Source organism: Penicillium solitum, assembly GCF_028829755.1.
Source record: "Penicillium solitum strain IBT 25940 chromosome Unknown utg000008l_segment0_segment0, whole genome shotgun sequence".
Lineage (NCBI taxonomy): Eukaryota > Fungi > Ascomycota > Eurotiomycetes > Eurotiales > Aspergillaceae > Penicillium > Penicillium solitum.
Genome location: NW_027072127.1, coordinates 3,411,022 through 3,425,307, shown reverse-complemented (window position 1 = coordinate 3,425,307; position 14,286 = coordinate 3,411,022). Strand labels below are relative to the sequence as shown.

Below are 14,286 nucleotides of genomic sequence, written 5' to 3'. Positions count from 1 at the left end.
GAACGCCTGAGCTAGATTCGAGGCTCATTGGTCTTCAAAACTACTTAGCCGATGCTAAAGGATCCGTGCAGGAGTCTAGCGATATTTATAAAGAAGCACACTGGTTAGTAACTATATTACACGGCTACCCATCGATTAGCCAACAGTTTTGGACTTTATTTGTTCATGAGAGCTCTCTCCCAACAAACAGTACACTGGACCAGGTAAGAGAATTATCAACAGCCAGTCGTGGACTATTTGCTTACACCATGTCTGAACTAGACTGCGTCGTTCTCACCACCGGAGAATTCGTCCCATATTTTCATTCAGGCTGATCATGGTGGAATGATCAAATTTGAATCATCGTTGGATAAGGGGTATTTGAAAATCAAGGAGCATCTGGTTTATGCCGAGAAGATGCTAAAATGAGAGACTGACGCCTCAATTATCAGGCCACAATATAAATTTTGTCCCTGAAGTTCTGAAGTTCCATAGATCATCCCTCTCTACTCCGTATTCCGTACTCCGTAGTGGATTTTTATTTGAGGCGAACGACCCACCAATGAATCATCGGTACATCCATAGACAGTACTGTACTCCCCTTGATTTACTAGTTCCCCGCCCAATAATAGGGCGCTAGGCCCAACTTCCTTTTGCCCCCTTTCGGCCTCACACAAGCCTAATCCGGTATGGGCGTTCGATAGTACTAGATGAACTTAATATTATACCTAATATTATACCTAATATCGTGAAATACATACTCCCAAGTTACGTATTAGCCCTATGAACTGAAACAAGTTGGGTCTGCTAGGACTTGGATTTTATCACCCACGGGCTGCCAAGCGCCAAGTTTTCATCATAAGGCGTAACATAAGGGTTAATGCAGAATTTAATGCCGATCCAAGACAATAAGAGCAGACTAGACGTCGGCCATCACATGGGAGAGAGAGAGAGTCTTTCTATTAAATATCCTTGGAATTGTTATTATTAAATATCCTGTCAATAGCGCCGATCGTTCTCTTTTTTTCTCGTGTCCTGGGAACGAACGGGAACGGTGAAAATCTTATTCAACTGTCCCCTCATTCTCTCCCCTTTTATCGCAAGGAATGCCCGATCATATCTATCCCTTTAGATTTTCAACTGCTTCATCCTCCCGATAATCTCATTGGCATTGTTCATGTTGGAATGACTGAAATCGAATCTTCTCAGCGGGACGTCCAGCCGGAGGCGCCCCCGCTTTCCTCTAATGGGGAAGGGTCTCCATCGCCTGTGAAGGCAGCGCCTGCGCCCAAGGCCGGTAGAAAGCTGCCAGGATGGCTGGACCACTTCAATGCCCGTGATCTTAAGGTGTTGTTTCGTTGCTCGCTAGCTGCGTGGGTTGCCTCGCTGTTGATCTTTATCACGCCGTCCCTAAGCGTCATTGGTACTGCGACTTTTTTTGCAACGTGAGCGCAACTATACATCTCCTCTCAGTATCAATTGCTAATTATATTGCAATCAGTTTGGTACTCTTCATGGTGCCTCCGACCGGCATTGTCTTCATTTTCCTTTTAGGAACTCTAACCCTCATCCTGGGTATGGCTTTGGGCTGGGCCTGGGGTGTCATCGCCATGAAGGCTGCTATGGCAGCGAGACCAGCGACTGAGACCCAGGCCAAGATTCAAGCCCTGGGACAAGCCGCATACAGCCAGGCCAATTCTACTGGACAGCCTGTGGCAGCTGTCCAGCAGCAGCTTGTCTACACAGGCTGGATGCTTGACACTCGTGTAACAGTTGTCTATTATTGTTTAATCTGTTTGTTCATCTATTTACTCGTGAGTTTTTCTCGATATGAGCATAATTCTCAAATTCACTAACCCTTTTTGCGCAGTCCCGTCTTCGGGCTAAGAATCCCAAATTCATTCTGATGCAGATTTTCGGAATCATCATCGTCGATGTTTCTCTGACTATCGGTCCCCTGCTTCCATCGTTCAGCGGTACTATCCCCAAGGTCTTGATTGAACCTGCCGCTATTGGAATTGGGTTGGGCCTGGTCTCTCATTTTTTCTTCTTCCCTCGGTCTACCTCCCATGTCGTGCTTGATGGCATGGAGGGGCTGGTTCGGCTACTCAAAGAACCTTTGGACGCCACGGAGAACAGTCTTCTAAAAGGTGAAGTCTTGGCTATGGCAGATCTGCAAACGATCAAGGTGAAGACCATTGCTGCTTACAAGGAACTCAAGCCGGCCATGGGCTTTTTGCCACTAGACTTCTCTGTCGGTTGGTGGGGTGCGGAGGATGTCAAAAGCTTGAAGAAACCGATACGCCAAGCTTTGATAAGCAGTCTGTCGCTCCTGGAAGTTCATATCGCCCGCATCGGGGGACACGCGAAGCTAGAAAAGTTGCACCAGCTCACTGTGGATCGGGATTCAGACTCTGATTCCCAGGCTAGCGAGAATGAGAAGAAACGTCCTCGCGAGGTTGGCATGCGCCAGCTGATGGAGAGTGTCAATTTGGTCCAAGCACTGCGAAGCCCGGAACATGAATCTATGCGATCGGAAACTATCGAGGTATTGCGCGAGTCCAGCAAAAATATCCTCCCGGCGTGCCAGGAAGCTGTTGAGATCATTGCGGAATCCATTAACACGGTTAACAAGCGTTGGTTTGGTCGCCCTTCCAAGGAACGTCTCAATCAGTTGCACGAGCGCAGCCAGGCTGCGCTGGAGAATCTTCAGGCCCTGCGCGCGTCGTTTGCAACGGAAACCACCGAACGTTTGATTCAAACACATGCGGAGATCTTCGACGAAAAAGGCATGCTCAAAACCCTTGACGAAAATTCATTGCCCAGAGTTAGGGGTATCACTATGGGAATGATCTTCGAAGAGCAGGTGCTCGGTGTCGCCGACGGGTGGGAGCGGGTCCTGGGACAGCTTGTCGCTCTCCTGAAAGAACGCCAAAAAGTCCGTCTGTGGCTACCCAAGGGCTTGCGATATGCCGTCAACTGGATTTTCCGCAAAAATGTTGTGGCGCCTGTAATTGCGGCTCAGAACCCAATCACCGACCCTGAGGTCGCAGAGACGCAGTCCAAAGCGGCACAGCAGCATCTTCGCATCAGTAGAGGATATCGTGCCAAGCGAGGCAGCGGCTTCGGGCGCGCTATCATCGGCACCTATCATTGGTTTATCAATCCGGAAGGTCTTTATGCTCTGCGCATGGTGGTTGTCACCATCGCACTCGCTATCCCTGCTGCGATTCCTCACACTGCCGGTTTCTATTACCGCGAGAAAGGCCTCTGGGCCCTCATCATGGGACAGACCACCCTGGTCATTTACATGGCCGACTTCACTTTCTCCCTGATTTGTCGAGCCATTGGTACCATTGTTGGTGGTCTCCTTGGCTTGGTTGCGTGGTATATCGGTTCAGGTCACGGTGAAGGTAACCCGTATGGTCTTGCTGCTATCATGGCTCTCGTGCTCACAATTCTCATGTGGGGGCGTATCTTCGCCCCGCCTGCTATGCTTCAAGCTCTGATTATGGCTGGTGCGACCTGCATTCTGGTTGTCGGCTACAGTTTTGAGGATACGTAAGTAATTTATACCACATTGCGAGAAGCAACATTACTGACACACTTCCTAGGCACATCCCGACTTACGGCAATCCTGGTTGGGGATATAATGTTTTCTGGCGACGACTTGTGCTTGTTCTTATCGGGTCCGCAGCAGCACTGATCGTGCAGCTATTCCCTCGCCCACCGTCTGCATCAGGACACGTCTGCAAGTCCCTTTCAAATGTCATCCGCTTACTGTCGGACCACTACGCGCTTCTCTTATCCTGCTGGGGACAAGGACGCGAAGAAGGTCTCGCCGCAGAGAAGCTGGCTCTTAACCTCGCCGAGACCCTCACCGCACTGGACGGGCCCATCGCGTTGCTACGCTTTGAATTTTCCAGCTCGCCATTCGACAGCGACCGTCTCGGTCAGGTGAAATCGCTGTGTCAAGAACTCAACCAGAACATCGCTCGCCTACTTTACCTATCTGCTTCGCTGCCAGAACACCTGCAAAGTCGCCTAGCTCGTCAAGCGGGTCTCCTTGACCACCACAATATCGGCGACGTCATGGCTGTTCTGGGCGTGGTTGAACAATCACTCAAGACGGGAGACCCTCTACCCGAGGTGCTGCCAACGCCACTCCTGAACCGTTGCCATGATTACTGGATGTCGCGCAACGTGGATATTATGCTAAGCAAGGATTTAATTCGCGACGAGGACTACCGCCGGTTCTGTGTCGCCATCAGCGCATACCTCAAATTTCTAGCCACCGTGGATGACTTGGTGCTTGTGATGAAGGGCACATTGGGTGAGTCGCACATTGTCAGTCGTGACCTATTGAAGGAACAGTATGTATAAGAGTTTTCAAATGTATAACTATTGTAATATTGTAATGATGTGATCTACTAATGTGCATATAGCGATGTGTCATAAAAATTGGATCTCCTCACATTCCTCCGCACGGCCGGTTTTCTCCAATTTTTCTTTTTCCTTCTCCAATTTCCCAAACCATTCTAGCGCCTCTAAACCCTTTGAATGTCATTCAATATTTTTGTTTTCTTCTTTTTGATCTCCTGTATAAACCATTAACAATAATTATAATCTTCATATCCAACTGTGGCACGGTGTCATCCCACATGGCCACTTCCCGCCTCGCCCGTCTTCCCCGGTGGATCAGCCACTGGCTTGGCTATCGCCCAGAAGCCGTGAAGCCACTCTCTAAATACGAAGTCGCTCTATGGTCCTTCATAACCTCCTTCTGTGGTCTCTCAGTCGTACAAGCAATTTTCAATTACTCCGACTACTTCACCGAACGCAATGTACCAGGTATAATCGCATCCTACGTAAGTCTCAAATAGCCAAAATCGCATTCCCCAAAATATCTACAATTGACTCAAAAAAAAAAAAAAACAGGGTGCATCCGCCGTCCTCGTCTTCGGCGCAATCGAAAGTCCCCTCGCGCAACCACGCGCTCTAGTCTTCGGTCACTTCTTCAGCGCCTTGATCGGCGTCTGCATTACCAAATTGTTTAGTTTGATGCCTGACCAGGCGCGCTTCGAGTCCCTACGCTGGCTGGCCGCTTCGCTTTCAACGGCTATTGCTATTGTCGTTATGCAGTTGACGGGTACTACCCACCCGCCTGCTGGTGCGACTGCTTTGCTTCCGGCTACTAGCCAGGAGATTTGGCGTCTTTCTTGGTACTACTTGCCTGTAGTTCTGCTGTCTTCTGTTATGCTTCTGGTGTGTGCGTTGCTGTTTAATAATTTGCATCGTCGGTATCCTGTGTTTTGGATCGCGCCTGCTCCGCCGAAACCTGCTGCGCCTCCTGCTCCAGTGCCGGCGCCTGTTGATGTTTCCTTGGAAGAGGAGAAGGCAGAAAAGAGTCCTGTTTAATTTGAGAAGTTGGGAGGTTTGAGAAAGACCTTGTAATAACCTTTAGAAATGGTTACACGGTATATTCCGCTATCCGTTTGGTGGGGATGGTGCGAGATGTATATAAAACCTCGGTTACACTACTAATATGTTTGAGAGTCTATGAGGGAAATAAATTTACTACCACTCTCTGGGGTCTAATACGCCTATGATAATATCTATAACTGTGATACTTTACACTAGTATTAGTTGACACGGTGAGCGGGCCGCTGGAAACCATTCTCATTGCACTGCCCCTCTGCTGTCCCCATTAGTCTGGCCCCTGTCCTAGGTAAGATTATATCATACTTCATGATTTAGTACTTTGGGTGGGTTGGACCACTCAGTGGCGAAATATTAGTATTCTGGGGGTCTGTATTAATGCAGACAGAAAGGTACAAGTGGAAAATGCCAGATTGTTGTATTGTCAACAAGTTCGACTTTTCATCATGACAAAGACTATAACTTTATGGTCCGGCTGTAGTACGCCAGCATGTAACTACCATGTGACATCTGGTACCAGGTATATTATACGAAAGTGCATAATACAGTTAGTCATTGATGTCCACACAGATTGTTGAAATGCCGGGTTTTGTCATTTTAGTTAGAGATTCATATATCTGCCATCTCATCCCATACATACATTGTAATAGGCCAGATTTCTGTCAGAGACCGCCAGACTTCTCCTCGGATATAGTAAAAGCTATTTAAAACGAGCCGGGATTATACGAATGTGCCGTTTCTATAAACGGAAATCCGTCCTTCATAGGTATTAGAATGTTTCACATGCCCATTGTCTATTTGAAACACCATCCCATTATTATCAATTGCATCACAACGGCAAAGAAGGGTCTCTAAATAGAGGATGGTCTAGCTTCAAAGGGTGGCCAGGCGACTCCCTGTTCTATCCACCCATTCTCAAACGTGGGCTTGGGCTGACCTGGACACCGCTCCAGCACTGAAATTTGCCAGGCTTGAGGCGAAGCAGTCGCTGTAGATTCTGTGTCTGCGCACAGCCGGTCGGATAAAAGTTTGAGTAAACTCGCATGGTGTCGACAGTTGGAGATCGGTTCTATAACTACATCAAGCCCTGGGAAGGATGATACAAAATATTTGTAAAATGTTGGTACTGAGCGTACATAATGTAATCGAGTTGAATCGAGAAGAAAGAAAAAGTGAAGTAACGGCGCAGATAACAGTCAACCCTGAAAAAAGCGCTCACCCCAAACTACCTATCAATCAAACCTCCCTCTCAGCTTCTCAACGCGAGATTGACTGTTGATTGACACACCGGTGGTAGTAAAGGTTTATCAAAATGCAGGTGGCGCAAAGTTCAGAATGTTGAATCAATCCAGTTGAGGTCACCGCACTCCTGATAGTGCATAGCAACGGGTCCAGTAAAGGGGCTAGCACAGGGGCAGTCAAAAGGTACCTCAGTGAAAGAATTGGTGGTGGAGCTGGATTAAGAAGAGACGAAGTACTTCTTGAGGATAGGAAGGTAGGTAGAATAAGCAGGGCCGGTGCTGGGCTCCAAACTGTACATGTAAGATCCCCACTTGGGTCCGGCGGCCCACCACTCGGCGCCTGTCCAAACGTCAGTATTCTCGGACATATAGGAGAGCATGCCTTCAACTGCGGCCTCGCAGTTGACATTGACACCACCGGCGAACTCGCCGAGGAACCCCTTCTTCTTGTTGTCCCGCAACCAGGCGGTGGCGGACTGGAGACGCTCCTTGCCGATAGTGGTACTGACGCAGGACTCGGAGGTACCAGAGCTGTTACCGTCCAGGTACTGGTGCATCTCGTAGACGATCTTGTCCGCGGGGTCCGTAAGAGCCTTAAGGTTATCGTTGGTAGTGGTCCAGGACCAGGCGCCAGAATAGCCGTTACCTTCGACGAAGATATACTGCGTAGTGGCGCCAGAGGCACGGATAGCGTTGATAGCGGCCTGGTTCATATTTAGGACGATGGTCTGGTCGATGTCGTGGTACTCATTGTCTAGGGGGATAATATTAGTAGATAGATCGATAGTATAAGATTTACTAAGGGCCATTGCTTACTAGTATCAAAGATAACCTTGTCGTTAGAGGCGAACTTAGTAGCAAGGACCTTCCAGAAGGCCGCGAATTCGGAAGTCGAGGTGATAATATTGCCTTTGCTACATATCGAGTGTTAGTATCCTACTAATAACGGTAGATAATTCTGGTTTAATGCACTTACTATCTTCCGTAGTTGTGGGGGTCTATAACGGCATATGCACCGCTATCGGTAATGAACTTCACAGTCTACCAAGCAGAATTGTTAGAACTTAGAAGAGGATCAATACCCACGGTAGATATATCACGTACGGAGGTAAGGCCGGCTAGGTAAGTGGCATCCAGGGGGCCGGTAAGGCTAGTAGGCACCATACGCTCCATCAAGAAGGGCACACGGAAGACATTCATGCCCTGATCTCTCAGGATCTTAACCTGGGAATTATCGGGCCAGGCGTAATCATTTCCCAGAGTACCGGGAATGTTGCTCTCGCCGAATTCGGCACCAGACTCACTCACGCCGAACCAAGTGAATCCATTGGCACGCTTTTGGACATCAGCGCTCTGCTTGGTAGTATCAACATCCCTTCCTCTGGGGTATGCGAAGGCCACAGTTGCGGCACTGGCAGCCAGAACAATTTGAGCGAACTTCATTGCGAAGTTTGAAGGAGAATATCGAGCCTGACGGGGAAGAATGCGATGGAATAGAAGTAAAAGAATGAATGTAGGCACAAAGCAAGAGTGAAGCCTGGGGGAGGGCATCTGCTTTATAGTCATGCCCTGCTAGGAGGCACGGCACCAAATAGCGCTTGGTCTACGGAGTAGAGCAACAGGCAATGCTTTGTTGGAACAGAGTGGGTTCACTGTTTGAGATGTCACTTGGAAACCAACACGGCCCAATGTAACCGGGATACGTAAATGAGAGATGCTTAAGATGAAACAACATGTGGCATTTACAACATAGGTTGATTTCTACTGCTTCGCTTGCATATTTTCTAAAAGTTGTTAAAAGTCCAAGTAGCTAATAAAGCTCTACCCTCTTAATATGTTTATCTTTTAGAAAATTAAGAGCGAATTGATGGCATGGGGGTGGTTGAACTAAGGTGGTGAAGTACGTCTACGAAGTTGTATTTCGCATGCCGGGTGTGGGGCTATGAAAATGCTTATGTGATGTGGCTTTTCGTCGCGGCGTTTATACAACCTGACAGAAATCTGGCTGTATGGTAAACGTATGGTATGAATGGCAGATACAGGCGCTATGTGCAATATTGAGGTTCAAGCCTGTGGGTATTGGTAGACCCGTATTCGCTTTCTTAGCTCTGCTGCTCATATCCCTAGTTCGGTTATTGGCGCTATGTCTAATTGGGATTCAAGCCTGCTGCTCGATCGTTATTGGTAGACCCACCCGTATTCGCTTTCTTGGCTCTGCTGCTCATATCCCTAGTTAGTTCGGTTATACACTTAGGTAACACCTTTCCGATGGATCCTATACCTAATCTGACTTATGAGATGTCAATGACTCTCTTATATTATTTCTAATATTAAAATAGTTATACACTGATAACTAATCCGCCTATTCGAACTTACCAGATATCTAGCGGTACAACAAATGTATGGCAGGGCTCAATGATATATATGACTCTAAAATCATAAAACCCGCTACCTTGACAGTCTGTACGGATATCGATAACCCACTGTATTATACACTTTTGCATAGTATGCCTGGTACCAGTTGTCATATAATTTTCTGGGTATAATACCCTGTCTCCACCATGTATTCAGCTGAGTGTTTGACACAACGTATTATAATACCGGCTACATCACCTACAATGTTGACCGGCCAGTAATTTCACGCTGTGAACTCTGTTTATTCGGTCGAATCCCCCCACTAGAGCTGACAGCAGGCGGAAGTCCGATTGAAACAGGTAGTGTAGTTCCGAAGAGAATCCGCCAGAGTCTCACCAACGTGCCGTTAAAGAGCAGATCCACAACGCATTATCAACTAAAGAAAGCAATTCCAAATTATATCATTTGGCTAACGCCTTGTTCTTTTGCCATATCAAACATCTATACAGTTTGATAAATGTCTTCCTTAAGTCCATCTTTGACTCTTCTTGTTATTTACTTCCCTTTTCAATTGTGAGAATATGTTCGTCTCCTTTGGGCTATTGGTAGAGGCCCGAGACTATTGTTGTACTGGCAATGTATCAGTTTAATGTAGAAAGATACGCACGGAACAAACAGGGGGGTGGTTGGTTTGGATCCTTAGTATACCATAACGTGAGACATGAGGAAGATGATCCTTTCCAATCCTGACACGGGAGGAGGGTACAGCAATTCTATCATATGGTCCTGTTGCCTTAGATATTGAATTATGCATACTGTGTGTAGTATCCAATCACCACTATAAAAGGAGGCTGTTAGTCTCGAAGTTTTCAGAGTATCACAAACCTACCAGCCAAATTGACCAGCAAATAATTCATTCTTCTTTGACTTGGTAAAAGATGCAGCTTCTCTCTCTTTTTGGCTCTTTGGCTCTTATGGCTGCGGTAGTTTCCGCGGCCGATCGAGGCAGCTATACCAGTCCTGGGATCGGGGCTCGTAAGAAGGCGATCTTGGATGCTGGTGGCAACACCCGTGATATGGCCATTGCCATGCTAGAGACGTGAGTTTACTTGTTTGGTATCCGTTCCTATCAACCTAGCTTACAAGTACATACTAGCAACACTATGACCACAGACTACACTTATGGTATGTCTAAGAGTTGGCTATCGCAACTAGTAGTGGTACTAACATCCGTACTTATAGGTGATGGAAAGACCGGCGATGGCACAAATTTCGGCGTATTCAAACAGAACTGGTATATGTTGAGAAATTCGGCATCTGAATTCCTAGGTCAGACTGTAGCCCAGGTCTCTAATGGCGCTATTCTCAAGTAAGTTTGAGTATAGCCGATAGGCCGAGGTATATCAAGCTAATTCTCGAGTGCTAGTTCGGACCTGAAAAAGGACATTCAAGCTCGACACGACGGTGAGAACCACTTCGGATATGAAATTTGGTTCAGTGGTCACCGCAATGGAGAATCGGGTGTTAATAACCCGGGCACAGCTGATATTCAAAGTGGGTTTCATCTGATATGATCCCCTAGTTCACGAATCCTTTTACTGACTTTATCGACAGCGTACATCAACGGTGTGTCATGGATTCAACAGCAGATCGAGAGTGACGACAAGTACCAGAGCGACGACACCCGCTTCTGGATTGATGTCGTGCCTATCTAAACAAATGACATCTGGTGGCAGGCAACTAGCTACACATCCCGGAATAAGGCCATGTGCTTTGTGCCATGTGGTGTGCTACGCAGCCGTCACACATCCCCCCAGCAACGGATTCTTTTCATTCATCTACTCTCTATTCTATTCTATTCACCCTCTTAGTAAGATAGTAGAGTTAGTTATGATATTTTCATACGAATACACTCCTACTACCAAAACCTTACTGTTCAGATCCGCGTAGATTGCGTCATCTATGCTCTCAGGGTACTGCGTATGTCGTGCCGAACTTTGAGCCAGCGGGAACTAACTTAATCACAACCTTGTCATGGAATTAGTGAGTACATACGAACATGTATCTACTTCTTTCACTGCATCCAAAAAGAAAATGAACAAATTAATCAGTTTATTATTTTTCTGAGACAATCGATTGTTTAACCACTAGCTGCAAATCTTCCCTAATTTCATACTACTATAAATCTACCGATAGATATAGTAGGAAAAATTAGAGTTATATAGGGTCGTAGGATAGTGGGATAAAGCTCATGCGGTAAATCCTATAGAGTAGAGGCCATAGAGCGAATATAAAACTAGTAGGCAGCATATTGGTAGGATAGGATTCTACTACTCTTTGGTCTTTAGTCTATAAAGTTTACCGTACGAGCTTTATCCCACAGCCCTACACCCCTATATAACTCTAATTTTCCCTACTATATCCGTCCTGCTTATTGCTATCAATGGTAACTAGAGTCGTGGCAACACGCTACCTGGGGCTCTTTATTCGGTTTTACAACTCCCGTTAAGTCTAATTGTGTCAGAGAAGATTAGTTTCGTCTCTATCTACTATGTTTGACCGCATTTATTCAAACAATCAACAATTTCCTTAGAATCATTTAGGGTTGTTTTTCTCTACTTTTCTCCTTGCTATGTTCCTCTTACTTGATTGACTACGACTACTTTTCTACAATTTGGACATCATTCAAAGCATAAGCTTCGCTTTTTTTGTATTTGATTTAACCAATAATGTGAGCACCGCCAAAGTAGAGTAACGACAAATTGAATGCGGGCATCGAAAAAAAAGGCAACCGAGCCTCTTGAGCTGGTGCAAAAAAAAAAAAAAAAAAAAGAAAAACAACCAAATGGTTGGCACTGCTTAAAAGCAAATTGAAATGCAGGCATCAAAAAACTCCAAATTCACTCAAAAGTCCACCAAAATAGAGAAACCCCCGGAAACTCCGTAAACCAGCTTCTTTTCTTCTTTTTCGGCCAGTTTATCAACAAAAACCCAAAAAAGCAACCCAAAACGCCAACGCCGTAAACAAAAGAAATGTCACCACCAAAAACACCGTAAACCCTTTTTTTCCTTTGCTTTTCCCTCCATTTTCTTCTTTTTTTTCATTTTCTTTCATTTTTGTTATTTTGTTTTGTTGTTATGAATTCACCATGAAGATATCAATGTAACCAAAAGTGTAGGTACCGTCAAAACACAGAGGACCCCGGAGAAAGAGCTTTCACACTTACTCCTCGAACAACATGGACAGGTCATCGCTATCACTAGAGTTGTACATGGGGGGAAGGGGGGAGAAGGTGTTGGGTCGCGAAGGGGGAGATACAAGTCCAGACACTGGTGGCAGTCGCAGTGATCATCCTTGTAGTAAAAGCAAGACCACAGGAATCGAAGATACTGGCTTCGCTCGTCATCCCTGGAGGGTTGCTTTTGCTCCCAGCGGCGGTGCTCCTCTTCAACCATGCAAGCTTTCTCTACCGCGGGGGTATCAACGTTGCTGCATCCCCACAAGGTAAGACTTCCAAGCTGCATCGCCAACATGTCGAACCTCTTGCGCATGACAAAATCTTGGATCTCGACCACGCCCTTCTCGTTGATGACAGTGGTCACACAGTTCGGGAAACTGTGGGCCATTTCGTCTGCCAAACCCATCAGGATGATGCAGCGGTTTTCAAAGCACCGGCCCTCGTTCTTCAAGTTCCATCTGAGTTTTGCCCACATGGCGAGGGAGTTCTTGATGCGAAACAAGAATGACTGTACGCGAACTACCTCTCTGCCATCGGTGTCGCCCTCCGAAAACTTCTCGAGCTCGGCGACAAAGTCATCACGGGTCGAGGTGAATTCCCGGATTATCTTGACTTGCAGTTCACTCAGCATGGTGAGGAGGTGTTGAACGATAGAGGTGGGGGCGATGGTGATGAAGGATGATGTAAAAGGTTGGAGGTTGATGCAGTATGTTGCAGGTTGATGGAGGAGGATTGAGGTTGATGGATAGATGATGAAGTATGGAGATGAAGGATGGAGATGAAGAAGAAGGAGAGTTCAATTTGTGAGGGAGGGGCTATTTATGCTCGAGCAATTGAGCGTCGCCGGCATAGCAAATAAATATGATTGTAATGCTTCCCTATGTATGTATAGAGGGGCAATTGGCTAAGAGACACAATAGATCTCTAGAGACCATCGGGTAAAGGAATAAAGTGTTCGATTTTAGGGCACAGGTCCTTCATTCGAAGGTGGACCTTTCAGTCTTTGCCTTAACAAACACCAAACAGAGACGTGATATTTAGGGCTATCAAACATATAAGCGGAATCCAATCATGGCAAATCCGTCGTCGAGGCCTAACCAATCACGTAGGAATCGGGGAGGAATTGGGCTAGAGATTAGCAACTGTATATGATACCCTAACCATAGAGATATACGCCTGTAGATAGGTTTGTGTATAAAACGGCAATGACTTGAAAGATATAATGACTATAGAAATCATTGGCTAAAGTAATAAAGCCTATTACTTTACAGAATAAGAGTCCTTTATACTTTTCGGTTTTTACTTCTATCAAGACTATATAGAGACTAAATATCTTGATATTATCAGAACTATTAGGCGAATCCCTAATTACACATAGGAAGCCTATCTATAGGGGTTATTCATTTCAACGCCTTTGTGTATATCTAAAAAGAACATTCAAAAACATATTAGTATGTTCTAATAGTTATAGCCCTAATATCATATTGAGTCATATAGATCAGATTATCAAACCTTGGAAGACTAATTATCAACTAAAGTAAGGACCTATGAGAGGCCGATTAGTCTTCTCGGCAATCATAATAAGAGTGCAGCCATCGCGGAACCTATTATATATTATCTATATATCACCATTTTTAGGGAGCTTTAATGGCTCTCTACTCTTAAGTATGAAGATAGCATTATTTTCATACTTATAAGCTACGCCACTGTAAAATGTGTAATATATAAATAGAATTCTCTTTTATTTACTAGATATTATTAGCTGATAGAGCTAGGGTAGTTATTAAGGCCTCTATAATAGCAATTTAGATATCTTCATTTTTCTACTAGTATTAATTCAGGTATCAATAATACCCGAAAGGGGGATTTTATAGCTGCTACATATATGATCAACATCCATAAAGCCCTAAATCACACCCATTGCACTAAGCCAGGATATAAGATAGTTAGGCATCAATATTAATTTATCTAAAACAATGCCTTTCGTCGCTATTTAACGAAGTGTAGAGATCATAGACAAGTAGAAAGTGGAG

General features: G+C 45.6%; 5 protein-coding genes across 5 annotated transcripts; 3 read left to right on the top strand and 2 right to left on the bottom strand.

Moving 5' to 3' along the window:
• Nucleotides 1-1,164: 1,164 nt before the first annotated feature.
• Nucleotides 1,165-4,362, top strand: N7455_010598 (uncharacterized protein; the record flags this gene model as incomplete). Its single annotated transcript, XM_040962376.2, has 4 exons — nt 1,165-1,424; nt 1,481-1,793; nt 1,850-3,540; nt 3,594-4,362. The coding sequence occupies 4 exons, from the start codon at nt 1,165-1,167 to the stop codon at nt 4,360-4,362; spliced, it is 3,033 nt and encodes a 1,010-aa protein (XP_040807178.2).
• A 278-nt stretch (nt 4,363-4,640) lies between these two features.
• On the top strand, nt 4,641-5,397 carry N7455_010597 (HPP family protein; the record flags this gene model as incomplete). Its single annotated transcript, XM_040962377.2, has 2 exons — nt 4,641-4,847; nt 4,918-5,397. 2 exons carry the CDS (start codon nt 4,641-4,643, stop codon nt 5,395-5,397), a joined length of 687 nt encoding a protein of 228 aa, XP_040807182.2.
• A 1,480-nt stretch (nt 5,398-6,877) lies between these two features.
• N7455_010596 (glycoside hydrolase family 5 protein) lies at nt 6,878-8,102 on the bottom strand (the record flags this gene model as incomplete). Its single annotated transcript, XM_040962384.2, has 4 exons — nt 6,878-7,413; nt 7,476-7,573; nt 7,636-7,700; nt 7,764-8,102. The coding sequence occupies 4 exons, from the start codon at nt 8,100-8,102 to the stop codon at nt 6,878-6,880; spliced, it is 1,038 nt and encodes a 345-aa protein (XP_040807174.2).
• A 1,850-nt stretch (nt 8,103-9,952) lies between these two features.
• N7455_010595 (uncharacterized protein) lies at nt 9,953-10,729 on the top strand (the record flags this gene model as incomplete). The annotated part of the gene is made up of 5 exons (XM_040962375.2): nt 9,953-10,113; nt 10,171-10,199; nt 10,257-10,383; nt 10,441-10,568; nt 10,629-10,729. The coding sequence occupies 5 exons, from the start codon at nt 9,953-9,955 to the stop codon at nt 10,727-10,729; spliced, it is 546 nt and encodes a 181-aa protein (XP_040807176.2).
• A 1,508-nt stretch (nt 10,730-12,237) lies between these two features.
• Nucleotides 12,238-12,884, bottom strand: N7455_010594 (uncharacterized protein; the record flags this gene model as incomplete). Its single annotated transcript, XM_065606485.1, has 2 exons — nt 12,238-12,268; nt 12,334-12,884. The coding sequence occupies 2 exons, from the start codon at nt 12,882-12,884 to the stop codon at nt 12,238-12,240; spliced, it is 582 nt and encodes a 193-aa protein (XP_065460448.1).
• Between the last annotated feature and the right edge of the window lie 1,402 nt (nt 12,885-14,286).